The sequence below is a fragment of the Zea mays genome, chromosome 8 (genome assembly GCF_902167145.1).
Source record: "Zea mays cultivar B73 chromosome 8, Zm-B73-REFERENCE-NAM-5.0, whole genome shotgun sequence".
In the NCBI taxonomy this organism is placed as follows: domain Eukaryota; kingdom Viridiplantae; phylum Streptophyta; class Magnoliopsida; order Poales; family Poaceae; genus Zea; species Zea mays.
Genome location: NC_050103.1, coordinates 80,203,303 through 80,220,876, shown reverse-complemented (window position 1 = coordinate 80,220,876; position 17,574 = coordinate 80,203,303). Strand labels below are relative to the sequence as shown.

Sequence of the window (17,574 nt, the reverse complement as noted above, 5' to 3'; positions counted from 1 at the left end):
TCAAAACACTGGTAAAGATCTTAGTCTATAAGAGGCAAACTCTCATGTTGCATGGGACCCGCCTTTTCGGTGACCTTTCTTAGTTAACCTTCTTTTTAATATAAAACCACATTGCAAGGGATCACAAGAGAAAGGAAAACAAAGACAAAATACCTTTCCAACTAGTGGCAAGTAAATAATTTTTTAAACTTACCCACATTCACAGAATTGAAAGCAGAGGATGTTTTTTTATAATAAGGTAAAAGGAACCATTAATTTTTCACCACTTCAATTAATTTGCGTTTGTTTTTCGCTTTTGCAAAAACAGAAACTGTTTCCAAGGCTCAGCAAAAGATAACCAAACAAAACACAGAATGCCGAATACGACTGGCTCATCGGCATCTGAGAATTGTAACTACAGGCTGCTGAATACGACTGGCTCATCCGCATCTGAGAATTGTAACCTTTTAGCGAGTCAATGCTGCCTGCTGCTGGGAGACCAAGACGGTGGTGCTCTTTTCAGGCCAGCAGAAGTGTTTAGACGCATCATTTAACCCAGGGATGAAAACAAATATGCTGCTCAGTAGTACAATAAGTGTGCTAGTTTTCGACAAAGCAAAATCCTAAACCCAAACAGACAGCATTGTCTTAAAATACAGATCATCATCCTGGCTGCCCTTTTTAAAGTACACAAAGGAGGCAAATCAAATCCTCCAGATCGGATAGTTCAAAGGTAACCATCTCCAGACGGCTGCTCACTCCCCTATCCTCCTCTCTTCTCAGTTGTCCTTCCCATTTATGATGGCACTGGCAATCACAACAAGAGTGTGAATGGCACATTACACAACAGAACCAAACTGCGGTGATATACCCCTCAAAGCAGGATCAACAAGGACCACTTACTGTAGGTCGAGGTGTCAATTTGCTCAGGCAGTTCCTTTATGTCTACCTCAAACCTTTCTTGCACCTTTCAAAGGTTGTACACCATTGTTAGTTATTTTACAACAAAAAACAAATTGAGCACACAGACGTACCTGGTTAAGAACATCAGAATCCGAAGCAGAGGAAACAAAGGTAATTGCAAGTCCCTTCGTGCCAAAACGTCCAGCCCTTCCAACCTGCAAGGGAGACCATTAGGAACACTGCACCATCAGCATAGACAAAACAATTGGACCTCACTTAAGTTAATAGCAGGGCACACGCATGTTACCCTGTGCAAATAAGTATCAGCTGAGTCTGGCATGTCATAGTTTATCACAATGTTGACACGCTCAATGTCAATGCCCCTGCCAACTAAATCTGTAGCCACAAGAATTCTCTTGTGGCCTTCCTTGAAGTTCTTATATCTTGTTAGCCTGCCAACCAACATCAATTCACGGTTAAGTACAAGCATCAGAACTGGAGAAAACCTGAAAACTATGTTTATATACTAATTTATTCGCAAATACTACAAAGAACAAAATCACAACAATACAATACATGCTATCAAAAATGCATAAATAGCTATTACCTAACTAGCCATCATACTATATTAATGACAAAACAGATATGTAGGCACAATAAGTCATACAACCAGCAAGTGCTAGCAGGCAAGCAACACCTATAAATAAGTACATAGTACACCAAGTCACCAATAAAGGAAAACTTCGGAAATTTTGGATAACAAAGCATGCCATAAAGGGAACAAGTGCAAGCAACAAGGCAACACCTTCAAATAAATGAGTACATAGAAACCAATAAAAGGAAACTTAGAGAACACATGCAACTGAAAAGAATGGACTGCAGCATTCTACAGAGACACTACTAATTGGAAGTGCTTGAGCAAATTTACCTTTCTTCCTGAGTCATTCCAGAATGAATGCAGATTGATGGGAAGTTGCATTCACAAAGTAACTTATTCAGTTCGGCAGCTCTGCTAACACTCTTCACGAATATCACAACTTGGTTGAAATCAAGAGCGTCCAAGAGATCATTCAGTTTCCGGTTCTTCTCTGCCTCGCTAAGTTTTATATAGTGCTGCAAAAATATACGATTCCAATTATTTTGAGAAAACAAATAAAAAAATGTGCACGACTCAAATGCAGAGAATTCTTGTATTACCTGTACAAGACCATGGAGGGTCAACTTTGCCTCATCATCAACATATATTTCCATCGGCTGTAAGGGAACAAATGATACATGAAACAAATTAGCATTCCAGCGTCAGTCTTGCAGTATATATACCAATAGACCCCCTCTGTCAGTACATGCAGCCTCCATACAGAAGTTCAGTTATGCACTGTTCAACACTAGATTCTCTCCAAATATGCTTAAGTTTTGCAACAGTGCTTCCAAATACAACTCCAGCAGAAGAATTCTTTCTCCACCCGTACAAGATAGTTGGAGAACCAGCGCCACTGAAGTCCAATTAAGTGAAACCAAGTGAACATTGAGTGTGCAGCAAACTGGAGATGTCGACCAGGAGCTCAGAGACCGCATCTTCAGGACAGAAGGTAACCCTTTATCTGCCCCCAGTTACCAACACATCGCCAAAAAATGACCATTTGGACACACCCCTTACTCTCCAGTTTCTACTGTACAGGTGTGGGATAATGAAAAAAAGAAAAGAGGACTGACTTATGTACTACAAATGGAGACACTAAGGAATAGAATCCTCCCACCTAGAAAGAGCAGAAGACACAACTACAACTCCAAAGCTGGTAGATGACTAACAGCTACAGGAGGACCACCACAGGAGCAATGGGAATAAAATATGACGACTTTGGAAAGGAGAGCTGGAGAAGGCTGCAGGGCATTACATCTTGCATAAATTTCTTGCATACAGGACGGATCTCCTTGCTGAGCGTTGCTGAAAACATCATGACTTGCTTATCATGAGGAGTCATTTTGAAGATCTCCTGAACATCTCTCCGCATGTCTGCATAATACATATATTTGTCAAGGATAGCAATTATACTTTATACTATAATTAAACATGTTGACAATAGCAGATAAAAAATTACCAAGTGATTCCAGCATTTTGTCACATTCATCAAGAATGAAGTGCCTCACATTCTTCAAGGAGAGATCCTTATCCCTGGCAAGAGCAAGTATCCTACCAGGCGTGCCAACCACAATATGAGGGCATTCATTCTTCAACAAATCTTTATGCTTCCTGATGTGAACACCTCCATAGAAGACAGCAACTTTAACTTCAGTAAGATATTTGCTGAACCTCTCAAATTCGTGGCATATCTACAGAAAGATAGGAGCAGCAAATAATTAAAATCTGATAGATTCATGCAGGGAACTGATAAAAACATAATCTACAACTACCGACCTGATAAGCCAGTTCCCTTGTGTGGCACAGTACAAGTGCTGCTACCTGACCCGCAACAGGGTCAATTTGTTGGAGGGATGAAAGGACAAAAACAGCAGTTTTCCCCATCCCAGATTTAGCTTGACAGATGACATCCATTCCAAGAATGGCTTGAGGGATACACTCGTGTTGCACTGATGTGGAACCAAAAGAAATTGGAGCAGCAACCCAGTGAGTAAAAGTTTAACCTTCTGGATCCATGTTAATGGAAAGTGTTACCATGTTCTGCTCCAAAGAAGAAAGTGTACCTGCACGCCAACAAGACAAGAATGTTACAAACTCCTCAGTGAAAACAAACGATATCAAACATTAAAAGCCAAGCAGATAATAGTTTCTTTTATTGGCGTTGTAACAAATCAGAGCACTAGGACAAGCATTACAGCAAGGAGCTATAAGTCCCTGTCATAAAATACAAATTATAGCAATGAGAGCTTTCAAAACACATATTTGGCCATTAATCTTTATAGTAATATATTCAGCGAACAAAACAGCTTTATAACATGTTAAACTACTTAGACATTGATGTACTAATACATCATGATTGGAGTGAGTAAACTGGACAATAAATATTGCCAATGTTCCATTGTTGTCGTGGAACCTTTTCAAAAGTACTTTTTTTACTTTAATGTCTTTATTAGTATGAAAGAATATTTTTTTGGTTATGTAACAGAAATAATCCCACTGGAATTGGTAATACTTGTCTAACTAGATTCTGCTGCCGAGCAAAACCATAGCAGCAAAATACCCAAAGGGTACAAAAACTAGAGGTAGCCTCACTATATGACAAACTACAAAATGACTTGCTATTCAGATGTTTTACAGTATATGGCTAAGAAACTAAAGCCACACTTGTACAGAATCAAAACAGTTTCTCCACATGAATCGAGCCTCCTAACATCAAGGCACACGATGGAAGAACTAATTTACTGCTATTTTAATAGGATACAGCTTAGTCCTTGGAAGGAAACCACAGTATGATAAAAGTTTGACATCTTATTCCATATGTATGTACAAGAGTTTCAGCTGTTCAACTTCTCAAAAACTAAAAAAACTACTGCCTCAGTAGAGAGTTTATCTTCTTGACAACTGAGTATCATGGTGACTATGAGTTTGCAGCCACCTTGCAGTTTTCACGGACGGGAACACCGAAGTCAACTGACAACAATAGATAAAAAGAAGCTTGCCTTCGGAAGGATGCTCAAAACCACAATCCTGGATAGCACGGAGCAGCTCTGGCTTGAGCAGGAAGTCTCTGAAACCGGAACTGTGGATCCCGACGTAGCCCCTGATTTGTTATTTAATAAAGCGATGAGCATATGTTAGCATAGTTGGGAATCAGATCAAATCCAAATAACAGGGAGAAAGAGAGAGGAGTGGAATCAAACAGTAGGGGAAGAGAGCTTACTTCTTTGCGACCTCTCCGGTGGGCTTAGCAGCGGAGCCATCGACCGTCTTGTCGTCGTCCTCCTCGTAGTCCAGGAGCTCCTCCTCATAAACGTCGTTCTCCTTGGCCTCTCCCATCCTGCGGAGAAGAAGCGGAACGCAAACCGTCAACGCCGCAAACCCTAGAAGCCGGATCTCGCACCCAGCACACGAAATTCAAACCGCTGAGAGGAGGAAAAAAAAGAGAGGATCTACTACTCACATGTATGGATCTGTCGAGCGGAGAGTGGGAATTGGGTGGGGGAATTGGGCGGCGACTGCACAGAAAGAACTAGGATTAGAGCCTCTGGGTTTCTAGGTGGGGGAGGAGGCGCCGGGCGACGGCGGCGGACAGGATAGGGTTGGGGTTGAGTACCGGCTGCGGAAGGGGACGAGTAGGGTTTCCACTCCACGATTTGGGGCCAAGTTGAAGACGCACCTCATCCGAGCACTTCATTTATGTATATCCCCAAGTATTGGTCGGTCGGTTCTAACGGGCCCCTACGTGGGCTTCAAGGCCCATTCAAAAACAGCCCATGATTTGGTCTCTCTCTCTGTATGTCTCGCGTGCTCCTCTTCCTCCTGTACTCCAGTCTCTCCTCCAGTGCAGAGGAGAGAGAGACAAGCACTAGCACTACTCTCTTCTCCCCTTCCCCTACCCCCGCCTACCCCACTGCTCCGCTTCTCCTCACGCCACCACAGGGGGAGCGGAGCCCGCGGCCTGTGCCCTCCGCGCCGCCGCAGTCCATCCTCCTGGCCAGGCGGGGAGATCAGATTGGCGAAGAGGAAGAGGAGGAGGAAGAGCGCCAGTGCCGCCACAGATGGGGGGTCTGCCCAAGGAGGGGGCCCCGGCGGTGGATGTCTCCGTGGAGGGGACCCTGGTCTGGTTGCGCCGCCCCAACGGCTCCTGGTGGCCCAGCATCGTCATCTCGCCGCAAGACGTCCCCGAAGGCTGCGCCCCGCCGCCGCGCTGCCCCGCCACACCCATCATGCTCCTCGGCCGCCGCCCCGACGGACCAACCTACGTGTATGCTTCTTCTTCCTTGGCGTATTCTTTCAAGTTCGGTCCCCCCCCCCCCCCCCCTACTATGTCAGTCGGCCAATCTCCTGCCCACTGTCCTCAACTCCTAAAACCATAATTAGGGAGTGCGCCCAGCTATTCTAAGTCTGACGAACGCTTGCTTGCGCTTGCCACAGCGACTGGTGTAACCTCGACAGGTGCAAGCGCGTCAAGCCCTTCCGCTGCGGGGAGCTCGACTTGGAACAGCGCATTGCCAACGCCCTCACCCTCGCCGCCACCAGCGACAGGTCCACCTGGAGCTACAACAAGGGAAGGTACGCCCGCATGGAGGACGCCATTCTCCAGGCCCTCGACATAGAGAAGGAGCTCGCTCTCGGCCCGGCAACCAAGGCCTACCTCCATGCCCGCAGCTGCTCGCCCAGGCCCAAAGTTGAAATGCCCAACGGACAAGTCAAAGATACTGCAGCAAAGGATCATGCTCCAACCATCCAGCCACCGCTGCCGCCGCCCAAGAGGAAGCGCAAGACGCCTTATGACTCCGAGGACGATGTGCCCGAAGTGTCCCGTCGCATGAGGGACCTCAGGGACATCGGATCCAAGGCGGTCGTCCCAATGGACTTGGCCAATGCTGCTGCAGTCTCTGCTCCCAAGTACGATGATCTAACTAATGCTGGGCAGGCCAAAAGAATTGTGCACTCTCAGGCCACCGCAAAGAGGAAGCATGCTGGTCTGCATCAGGACCAACCTTGTGGGATCCCCAGGAAGAAGGATAGGTCTCGTCCGCTCTCGGAGCTCTGTAATGGAGACATGTGGGGTGGTTCCAGACCAAATGGCCAGAAGGCCGATGAACATTTGTTGGGTGTGGCTACATGTTCAAGCAGCTCCTCTGGCACTTCAACCTTGGACACTCCATTGGACATGAACAACTGTCATCGCAGCATGGCATTCAAAACAGATCAAGCAAAGGGCACAGAAATATCCTGCATGACAAGGCTACTGAGTGATGATTCCCGGCATGGAAATGATTTTGTCGGAACTCCTGCTGCACAAAATATTGTGGAACCAGGTAAACCTGCTCTGCTACTTTGTAATTTTCGGGTAGTGATTTCTTTGATAGCAGTACCATGTCTTCTAACAATGGCAATCATCATTTATGTTGGCTGGCTAGATGCATGGTGACCGCTTGTTTATGTTTAATTTCAGCAGTTTCTGGAAGGCATGCATCATTTTATACTTAGATAGTTAGACAGCTAGTTTTGTTATCTCTGCTGCTGCTACCTCCAGCCTGTTTGTTTTGTTAAGGGGCCATGATAACAGTACGGTGATTTTCTTGTGTCCAAAGACCAAAATTCCACAGCTCGGAAACTCGGGAAAAAAAACCCAGCAAAAAAACCCAGCTCGGTACAGAGAAATCAGGGTGACCATCAGGCCTGGCTGCAGTTACCATTTTTAATGTTGATTGATTGATTGATCATACTACTCTCTGCTGATCGTAGTTTATATATATAGGGAATTACACAGGTTCTATTATTTATTTTAGTATTCCACATAAGGTTAAGTATGAAACTGGATTGAATTTTTTATGGAATACTTAGATTTATTGGTCAGTATACAAAACTGATGTTAGCTTAGATGCACTGTGGTAATTTGACATATTATCTTCTGACTTCCTGGCATGTGCAATGTTTTCTTCCTGTTTCTGAACTTCCAAAGGATGCTATACTCACCAAGTGATTTTCACCAGATCATTTGCATAGATATCAACCTTGTGGATTGGCAAAGAATCCTACCTGGAAACCCAATAAGCAAACTAATGACGCCCGCAAAGCTGAGAAACATGCACGCAAAAATATGAAGATGAGAACCATAAGCTCTGTTGATCAGGAGAACAAGAACAGGACAAGAGATTCTAATGATCATGACCACCACAAACCAAAGACAGGAAAGCACAAATCACCAAGAGATGGGGTTGTCCTTTTGGAGAAAAGGCAGGAGAAGCGTTCTTTGGACAAGAACAAGCCCGCTGAACATGATATTAAAATGCATATTGCCGTAGTTCCTAGTGGTATGGATTGTGTTGGCGCCTTTCAGCAGCAGCGCTTTAAAAGCAGGTGTGATCCTGAAGAGTCATTGGAAAGCTTAAGCAACCATTCAAACTGTGAGAGTGGCTCGGTATCATCGCTGGTGTTTGAGAAGCCACTGCAGGCATTGCCGCCCGGAAAGAATCTGCTGGGTTATGAAATATGTCATGCAGCGAAGCCAATCAAGACACTGCATTTGAATCCTGCCCTGTATGATGTGGAGTTGAGCGTGTTGGGGAGCAGCAACACGGGGCGCCGTGTGCCCCTTGTTTCTCTAATGAGTAGGTGGAATTGTAAAGCCGTCGTGGGGTATCCTGTCTCCGTGGAGGTCAGCGATGATGTGTTTGGCTGTCCTTCTCCTTCATCAGAGAAAGATATCCAGCAGGCTGCTACAAACAGTGTGAATGGGATAGTATTGAAGAAGGATGAAACTGAGGGTTTGGAACGTGTTGTTGTGCCACCATCAGCGCAGACATCCCGGCCAAGATGCAAAAGCCGCAGCAGGAGGGCATCAGAGAAAGCAGTGGACAAGTTATGGCAGCCACATACCAAATGGCCAGCATCCTCGTCGAGAAAGATGCGGAGGCTTTCCTCTTTTGGTCCAGGCCAGAGAGATGGGAAGTCAGCGGTGAGGAAAGTGTCCGGGGCAACCGTCGCGTGCATCCCGCTCCGAGTTGTTTTCAGCAGGATCAACGAGGCGCTGAGCTTCTCAGTTAATGAGAATGCCCTAGCTGGGTGTGGGACTGCTTCCCGGCTGAGGAATACTTGGTAGCTAGGTTTTGCTGTTTGTTGTTCACCGCTTGCTTTTTTTGTAGCCATGCCATAATAGCATTGGTAAATGTTTAGTGTGGCCTATCACTTGGAGCATGGTAATAGGTGATGATGTATCGTCATCTTGGTTGTGAGCCACATCACACTTCACTCACAGTAGAGGCAGTAGAAGGAAGAACTGTGCTGATGCACCCCTCTTTATTAAAAAAAAGAACATTTGATGGGTCTGTGGAGCACATGGTCTGATGGTGGAAGCAAATAAATTAGCGTAGGATGATGGTTACTTGCTGGGAGTCTGTTTTGGTATTAGTGATGCATCGCTGCTGTAATGTAACTTCCTGTGTTGCCATCCTAAGCTAATTGTAATCGGAAGTGTCAGCTTCTGCTTGCCTTTTTTTTTTTTGGTTACTTCCTCCATCCTTCCCAGATTACAAGTATCATTAGCTTTCTTTATTAATTGCATTTTCATAGTATACCTTTTTATTTGATGTCATAAATCTATAGTTTTGGTCAAACTTAAAATATTAATGACTACGAGGATGAGGTAGGTACCTTGAGCCTTAGCAAGAGGGGGGATTCTTTGCTTCCCTCTGCGAGAGATGAAATTCGAATGCAACGATTCCAACTCTCTTCCTGATTCAGATGGTACGCATGCGATTTTATGGTTTGGCGATGAGCAAGTAGCCATCGTTTGCTTGCGTCTAAGCAAGCAAGCATGCGCAATGTTAACGCCACACCCATTCACGGTAGCTGCACGCAACAACCAAGTAATTTGATCTCTAAAAATCTTTATTTTCGATCAGAGAAAGTATAAAGCTAGTAGCAGTTCTCTTTAGAATTATTTGTACCAGGAGTGTAGGAGTTGTAACTTGGTACCCAGCCATGGCGAGTCGTCGCCTCCTCTTTGCCGTGCAGCTCCTCGTACTGATCGCCGCAGTGGCCGGCACACGGTGGCAGGACTTCCTCCGCCTGCCGTCGGAGTCGGAGTCGGTGGGGACCAGGTGGGCCGTCCTCATCGCCGGCTCCAATGGCTACTACAACTACCGTCATCAGGTAGTAATTTCATCCATTACGTTATCATTATGCTTTGCGACCACTCTTGTTGAGCAGATCCTGCTACATGCCTACATCCATATCCATGGACAGGCGGACGTGTGCCACGCGTACCAGGTCTTGAAGAAGGGCGGGCTCAAGGACGAGAACATCGTCGTCTTCATGTACGACGACATCGCCGACAGCCCCGACAACCCCAGGCCGGGCGTCATCATCAACCACCCATCCGGCGGAGACGTGTACGCGGGGGTCCCCAAGGACTACACGGGCAAGGACGTGAACGCCAACAACTTCCTCGCCGCCTTGCTGGGCAACAGGTCCGCCGTCACCGGCGGCGGCAGCGGCAAGGTGGTCGCCAGCGGGCCGGCCGACCACGTCTTCGTCTACTACAGCGACCACGGCGGGCCTGGGGTGCTCGGGATGCCGTCGTCGGACGACTACCTGTACGCCAAGGACCTGGTGGACGCTCTCAGGAAGAAGCACGCCGCGGGGGGCTACCGGAGCCTGGTGTTCTACCTGGAGGCGTGCGAGTCCGGGAGCATCTTCGAGGGGCTCCTGCCGCCCGACATCGCCGTGTACGCCACCACGGCGGCGAACGCGGAGGAGAGCAGCTGGGGCACCTACTGCCCCGGCGACGACCCGGGCCCGCCGCCCGAGTTCGACACCTGCCTCGGGGACCTCTACAGCGTCGCGTGGATGGAGGACAGCGACGCGCGCCGCGACCGCCGCGCCGAGACGCTGAGGCAGCAGTACCTGGCGGTGAAGGACCGGACGTCGGCGCACGGCACCTACAGCCTCGGCTCCCACGCCATGGAGTACGGCGACGTGCAGGGCCTCGGCGCGCAGAGCCTGTACACGTTCATGGGCAGCGACGACGCCACCGCCGCGAGCTTATCCGGCCGTGGCCGTGGGCAGCCAGCCGTGAGCCAGCGCGACGCTGACCTCGTCTACTTCTGGCGGAGGTACCGCAGGGCGGCGGAGAGGACGCCCGAGAAGGCCGAGGCCCGGACGCGGCTGCTGCGGGCGGTGTCCCGCCGGTCCCGCGTCGACAGCATCATGGAGCTCATCGGAGGCCTCCTGTTCGGCTCGGAGGGAGGTCCCAGGGTGCTCGGTGCCGTGCGGCCGGCGGGACAGCCCCTGGCCGACGACTGGGACTGCCTCAAGTCCTTGGTGCGTGCGTACGAGCGCAGCTGCGGGCCGCTCGGGCAGTACGGGATGAAGCACATGCGTGGCTTCGCCAACATCTGCAATGCCGGCGTCGGGGAGGACGGCATGGCCAAGGTGGCGTCCGAGGCCTGCGCCGCCGTCGCCCGTTCTGACGACTGAACAACCCGTCGCCTTGTCTTTGTAAAATTGTCTTTGTAAAATTGTTGCTATTTTTTTTGTAAAGAAGAGACTGAACTGTAACAGCAAACATCAGGCTAACAAAACAGGTGTCGTGGATAAGATCTCAAGCCGGTTCTCATACTTGATTCGAAGATATCGAAAATCAAGACAACAAAGTTAAATATTTAGACCTTCATCCTTTGGTTTAACACGTGTTCACAAAAAGAAGTGAAAATAAAACGATATGAAAAGACAACGTAAAGTGATGTATGGAACTCATCTCATGTGCCTTAGCATTCTTTTTTTATCTTCTTTTTCATTAAATTAGGTATGAAGATGGCGATGTTAGTCTTGATGGGCAAGTGGTACCCAAGAAAGACACTTTTCGTTACTTAGGATCAATGCTTCAGAAGGATGGAGACATCGATGAGGATGTCAGTCATAGAATTAAAGCTGGATGGTTGAAGTGGCGGCAAGCGGCGGGTGTCTTATGCGACCCCCGGGTGCCACACAAACTAAAAGGCAAATTCTACAGGACAGCAATCCGGCCGGCTATGTTGTATGGAGCAGAATGTTGGCCCACTAAAAGACGACATGTCCAACAACTGTGTGTGGCAGAGATGCGTATGTTGCGCTGGATATGTGGCCACAAGGAGAGACCGAGTCCGGAATGATGACATACGAGAGAGAGTAGGAGTGGCGCCAATTGAGGAGAAGCTTATGCAACATCGTTTGAGATGGTTTGGACATATCCAACGAAGACCTGAAGAGGCACCAGTGCATATCGGAATAATTAGGCGTCCCGAGAATGTGAAGAGAGGTAGAGGTCGACCAACCTTGACGTGGACAGAGGCAGTGAAGAGGGACCTGAAGGAGTGGAATATTGATAAAGAGCTCGCCGTGGATAGGAAGGGGTGGAAGTGTGCAATTCACGTGCCAGAACCTTGATTTATAGTTCCGCTTTTCCTCCTTAATCGTTTGACCTTTTCTTGTGCCCATTTAGACCTTGCTGGTTCTTGTGGGTTTTATCTCTTTTATGTGTTCCCCCGTTTCGTCGTTTTCGGTTCTCCTTTGCCTTTGTTTCCCCTGTTTTCTTTGGGGTTGAGCTCTGAGGTTTTCATACGGGGTTTCATCTCTAGCCTACCCCAACGTGCTTGGGACAAAAGGCTTTGTTGTTGTTGTTGTACAAGCATATATTTGGCTCCTTAACACAAGGTGGCACGAAGGCTCTTCAAAAACTATGGTCCTCACAAAAGGTATTTTATACATGTCAATATTCATCTATTTATAGGGAAGATGAACCGCCTTCGTACAAAATTATAATCATGTCCCTCAAAGTTTACATACATTGTTTACAAATGACATCAGGATAACATTGTATTTTGTCCTTCCTTTGCTGCGCAGATCTTGGCCTTGGTCGCGTGAAAGCTTCTCCAATGGCTTGTGTTCGAAGCATTTCTCCTTTTGCCGACGATATCAAATTTGGCTCACACCTTTATTATTTGCGTGCATAGAATAAGCTTCTTTATACGCTATTTCAGACGAAGGCCAGATTCGTCCATTGATTGAAGTATATCTGAAACACGCTTGTTTATATTACAGTGAAGGTTAAATGAGGACCTTCGGCAAAGGTAGACCCCCAACAGTAGCACCTTGTGGGATGAGTTTGTTTCTTCGTAATGAGCTTAGGTCACAAAAAATTGGGAGGTCTTGTGCCGAAGGTCCGAAAAACACTTTACCGAAACTCGTTATGAAGAAGATAGATCGATTCAATAAAAACAATTGATCTGAAAGTTAGACGGACGAGAAGAAGCTGAGTGTGATGCATGGGAACGTTTTTTGGCGACTTGCGCCGCTTCGTGCCTATTTCTCAGTATAAAAACAGTCGAACGAGTGGGTGCGGATCACATTTACCGCCCTCAACTACCTGCTACCAAAAACTTTTGTGCCTCTGAAGCTTAACGTCCACCGCTACTTTGGAAGATAGCTTTGGCTAAGTCATCTCGGACAATTTCCGGTCCACTCAGATGACTAGGATTCAGACCATCGTAAAACTGATCACCCCTACCTCTTCGGAAGCACGACAAGATACCCCACCCATCTCCAAATCCGTGAGAGCTTCGTCATCGTCAGGCCTGCTCCAGAGTTGCCGAAGGACAGACCTTCGAAGCCAAGCTATATTGAAATTGGTCGTTCCACCTTGAGGGAGAAGGATCAGCAATCTATGAAGAGACTTGGTTATTTTAGCAGTAAAGTTAGTGTGTGCCTCCCTGGGAACGAGGCGACCCTTGATGCCGAGAAAGCACGAAGTTGTTGTATACAAGAGCTTTTTCAAGGCAGGACTTCGACTTCCGATGTATAAGATGATTGCGAAGATACCACAACATTATGAGGTATACATGCATCAATTGACTCTGAATGCCATAGTTTGCCTTAGCATTTTCATTTGGGTTGTATGAAGCCAAGGGGTCGCACAGATGCTGATGCTTTCTGTAGGGTGCATGATTTTCACTATTGAATGTCATTTCTATATTGTTTTGGTGATTAAATGCCAACACATTACATTAATACTAACATCATCTTACATGAGCAATGAGCATAGGCACGTAAAAGCAAATTGAGCGTGGAAGAGGGCAAAAAGCAAATCTATATGGTGCCAAGAGAAAAAGGTAAGCTCTGGACACTTAGTAAAATTTTTTGTGTGATAATCATACTTGTCTAAGTGTTAGGGACTTTATGAAGTCAAGCCAAAATGAGCAAAAGAGACTTAGATTGAAAAAGAAGAAGATGGACTAGTATGCACTACACCGGACGGTCCGGTGCACGGTCCGTCGAACAACCTGCTCTCGGGAATTTTAGCTTGTGTCGCCTATAATTCACCGGACCGTCCGCGTGGAGCGCTAGACAGTCCGATGTGCCAGCTAGCCAACAGCTAGTGGCCATGTCGGCTTGGGGACACCGGTCACATGGTGCACCAGACGGTCCGGTGCCACCCACCAGAGAGTCCAGTGACCCCCAGAACAGGAAACCAACCAATCAGGGATTGTGTAGTCGTTGCATTGTTCACTGTCCTGTGTGCACCGAACAAAAGGCAACCAGGGTCTTCCAAATAGAGCTCCAACGGCTCTTGGGTCCCTTGGGGCTACAAAAGGGACCCCTAGGCGCATGGAGCACTACACCAAGCATCCCTTGAACATTCTACAACACCGAGACACTGCGGCTACGACATTGCTTTGCTAGATAGATATTTGAGCATGTGTTTTGAGTTGTAACTCTGCTGCGTTGTCTCTTGTGCTCTTCTCTTGACTTGTGTGCATGTGTTACTGTTGGGAATAGTCCCACATTGTCTGGTGAGAGTGGAAAAGCATGGTTTATAAGGTTGAGGGTGCAACCCCTATAAGGCTAGCTTTTTGGGGGGAGTGTTGGCCCAAGAGACCTAAAAGCCCGCTGCTATACGTGCGGGCGCGTGTGTCGCGGCCCGACAGCCTGGGTGGGCGCGCCGTGTGTGCGGGCGGCCCGGACGGACACGCCGTGTGTCGGCGGTCCGGTTCCAATAATTGGTATCAAAGCTGTTCTCTTCAAGAAAGGGACTAATCGCCCGAAGAGATGGATCCTAAGGGGAAGGGAATCGTGATCAACGACAAGGAAAAAGAGTCCTTCGTCAACGAGCCAAAAGATGACAAATCCAACAATTGGTATCAGAGCCAGGTTGGCCCAGTGCATTCTCAAGACAAATCTCGTCTCACAATGTGTGAGGGGGAGATTGTTGGGAATAGTCCCACATTGTCTGGTGAGAGTGGAAAAGCATGGTTTATAAGGTTGAGGGTGCAACCCCTATAAGGCTAGCTTTTTGGGGGGAGTGTTGGCCCAAGAGACCTAAAAGCCCGCTGGTATACGTGCGGGCGCGTGTGTCGCGGCCCGACAGCCTGGGTGGGCGCGCCGTGTGTGCGGGCGGCCCGGACGGACACGCCGTGTGTCGGCGGTCCGGTTCCAACAGTTACTGTGATTTTGTATCTTGTGTGTGTCTTTACTCCCACTTACTTTTGTGGTTTATTTGAGATCAATTGTGTAAGGCGTGAGAGACTCCAAAGTGTCAAGATTCCCCACAACAGGAAAAACTTGAGATAATAAAGAGAACTGTGGTACTCAAGTTGATCATTGGATCACTTGAGAGGGGTTGAGTGCAAGCCTCGCCCATTGGGACGCCACAACGTGGAGTAGGCAAGCATTTTTCGCTTGACCAAACCACAGGATAAAAATCGTTGTATCACTTGTCTACTTTACTTTATTTTGATTCTATTCTTTCTAGCACTTCACTTTACTTATAATATTGCTCTAAGTTTGATACTCATCTTGTGAGAGCAATTAAGTGAAGAAGTCCTCTTCTCTCACACTCTTCATTCGAACTTGGTTTTTGATCTCACTAATCCATTCTAGACCAAGTTTATTTTGTTGAGTTGTTAATTACAGGATCACCTATTCACCCCCCTCTAGGTGCTCTCAACTATCAAACAAAGGTCAAGGGTCAGACAGACCTTCACAACAACTTCGGATGCTACAACTTCGCGTATCGTAAAGATACAACTGGACCGGTCCTCGCATATCGAACCAAGTGGCATGGAGGCTGGACAAAAGAGTGGTTTTACGCCGAAGTTAACTCTGAACAGAGCGAGGACTTCAAAGGTGTACCGATGAGTCCTTTAAGGATTAACTTCATCCTGTAACGGCCAAAGTGCGAACTAAGTGAGGATACTAAAAAGTGCTACGAAGCCTTTAATACAATTGTTAAAAAAATTGGGTCTCGAGATTTGATTCAAGAGGCACTTGCCTATAACATTTATCCGACTCGGACTGGGTGGAAACTGTCGAATGAGGTGAAGTCAAAATATGAAGAACTTGTTACTCTAGCTTTTGGTTTTAAGGACGATCTTTGTACAAAGCTCCTTTGGCTGAATGGCTTAGGTTTATAGGAGAAAATTGCAATGAGATATGTGGAAATTATCTTACTAGGGAGCACGAAGATATGTCTTGTCTCTTTGAAAACAGGGGAAAACTTCAGCTTAATAGAGTCATGAATGTCGTTGGTTTTGAGTACCAGACTATGAAGATCCCGCTATTAACATTAAAACTAGGGAGAAAAGGAAAAGGGTTGCTAAGGGTGCTGGAAAAACTTTGAAGAAAACTATTGAAGCTGACACAGAGAATGATGAGTCTGGGGGCGACGAAGAACCATCTTCCAGGCCCAAAAAGAAGAAAGCGAAGACTTCGAAAAAATCTGCTGCTAGGCAAGACCAAGGGAAAGGGAGTGTTAGAACCACCTCTTATATGGGTTGCACATGGATTCTCGAGGTAATGACACAACCGTTACCATTTCCCCCTCTAAGTCCCTTAGGACTGACACTGACTCAGTTTATGCCAACTACGAAGGGAACTGACGAAGGAGACCATCCCTCAAAGATCAAAGAAATTTCGTCTAAGGAAGAAGTAGACAGCCCACAAATTTCTGGTCTTGGAGGAGCTGCCTTCGGAGGTTCAACATCCTCCGAAGAAGACGAGATGAAAACCGCTGAAGGAGGCGAGTCTTCGGGGCATGAAAAAGCGAAAAAGAGCTAAAAGAGTCAAACCCTATTCTTGAAAAGGATGTGCCTGAAGCTACTCAGACTACTTCAGAAATAGAAAGTAAAGGTGAAGCTATGGGGTATGGGCTTGGGGCTTTGCTCTTCTGGGGAAGATCGAATGCTGATGTGCATACCCGATACCGATGGATCGAAGATTATGAGAAATGTCACTCGAAGCATTGGCTTTCTAGAAGTTAAAGAATAGTTGAGCCAAGTTAAAAAGAGAAAACTTTCTCATAGCTTAGCTTGTACTAGCATTAAGGTTGGAGAAACTCTTTGTTCTGGTGCAGCTTCGATGAAAGTCTATTTTTAACTTAAATTGTTTATCTTCATGATGCATGGGCTTCAACAAGAAAAAGAACATGATGAACTATCAAAGCTACAAGACGAAGCTGGAACACTTCGAAATTCTTTGCAAGAAAAGGAGAGCGAGATTGCATCTTTAAATAAAAATTAGCCGAGGCTGACGAAGTAAAAAGGCAATCTGCAACAAAGATAAGAGAATGGGAGAATTCCATCAAAGACATTTGTACCAGCCTTGAGGCGATAGAAAGGAGTACTACTGGCAAATTCTAAGAAAATCAAAAATTATTTGAGACTGTGAACTAGCTTTGGGTTAATTGCTTTGATCTTGCCTCTCGATGTTGTGATACTATGAAGAAAATATTTTCCTCAATTGGCGCGACTTTGAGGGCCAGCTCTTTTGCCAGCGGTGACATCGAACGTGCACTTGGTTGGATTGAAAAGGAATTAAGTGAAGTTAAATATATTATCAACGCTCGAAGCGATTATTGTGCAATGATTGGATCTCGTGGCATGGCCTCTGTACTTGAGAAAGTTAGCTGCGAACATGTTAAGGCCATGGGGGAAAATGACTTCGGCATGGCCGTAGAAGATATCAAGGCTCCCTCGAAGAGTGTACTTGGTGTGTCCAAAAGATTTTTT

The 17,574-nt window shown here is 46.7% G+C and overlaps 3 protein-coding genes across 6 annotated transcripts; 2 read left to right on the top strand and 1 right to left on the bottom strand.

Annotated features, from left to right (window-relative positions):
- Window positions 1–513: 513 nt before the first annotated feature.
- LOC100273717 (uncharacterized) lies at window positions 514–5,222 on the bottom strand. 4 transcript variants are annotated; one of them, XM_020541959.2, is made up of 13 exons: window positions 5,136–5,222; window positions 4,983–5,037; window positions 4,743–4,859; window positions 4,522–4,622; window positions 3,299–3,471; window positions 2,982–3,213; window positions 2,778–2,896; window positions 2,080–2,136; window positions 1,811–1,995; window positions 1,190–1,334; window positions 1,014–1,097; window positions 883–946; window positions 514–786 (listed from the first exon to the last, which is right to left on the bottom strand). In XM_020541959.2, coding segments are annotated over exons 2-13 (1,290 nt in total). In that variant the 5' UTR covers window positions 4,985–5,037; window positions 5,136–5,222; the 3' UTR covers window positions 514–775. The 4 variants fall into 4 exon arrangements, with proteins under 4 accessions (XP_020397548.1, XP_035817238.1, XP_035817237.1 ...); XM_035961345.1 differs by having other exon boundaries at window positions 3,299–3,585; window positions 5,136–5,198; NM_001148127.2 differs by having other exon boundaries at window positions 543–786; window positions 5,140–5,188.
- Window positions 5,223–5,315: 93 nt separating this feature from the next.
- LOC103635437 (Tudor/PWWP/MBT superfamily protein) lies at window positions 5,316–9,035 on the top strand. The gene is made up of 3 exons (XM_008657896.4): window positions 5,316–5,786; window positions 5,957–6,846; window positions 7,525–9,035. The coding sequence occupies exons 1-3, from the start codon at window positions 5,581–5,583 to the stop codon at window positions 8,631–8,633; spliced, it is 2,205 nt and encodes a 734-aa protein (XP_008656118.1). The 5' UTR covers window positions 5,316–5,580; the 3' UTR covers window positions 8,634–9,035.
- Window positions 9,036–9,493: 458 nt separating this feature from the next.
- On the top strand, window positions 9,494–11,137 carry LOC100192667 (Vacuolar-processing enzyme gamma-isozyme). Its single transcript, NM_001382610.1, has 2 exons — window positions 9,494–9,685; window positions 9,779–11,137. Exons 1-2 carry the CDS (start codon window positions 9,515–9,517, stop codon window positions 11,009–11,011), a joined length of 1,404 nt encoding a protein of 467 aa, NP_001369539.1. The 5' UTR covers window positions 9,494–9,514; the 3' UTR covers window positions 11,012–11,137.
- The last annotated feature ends 6,437 nt before the right edge of the window (window positions 11,138–17,574 follow it).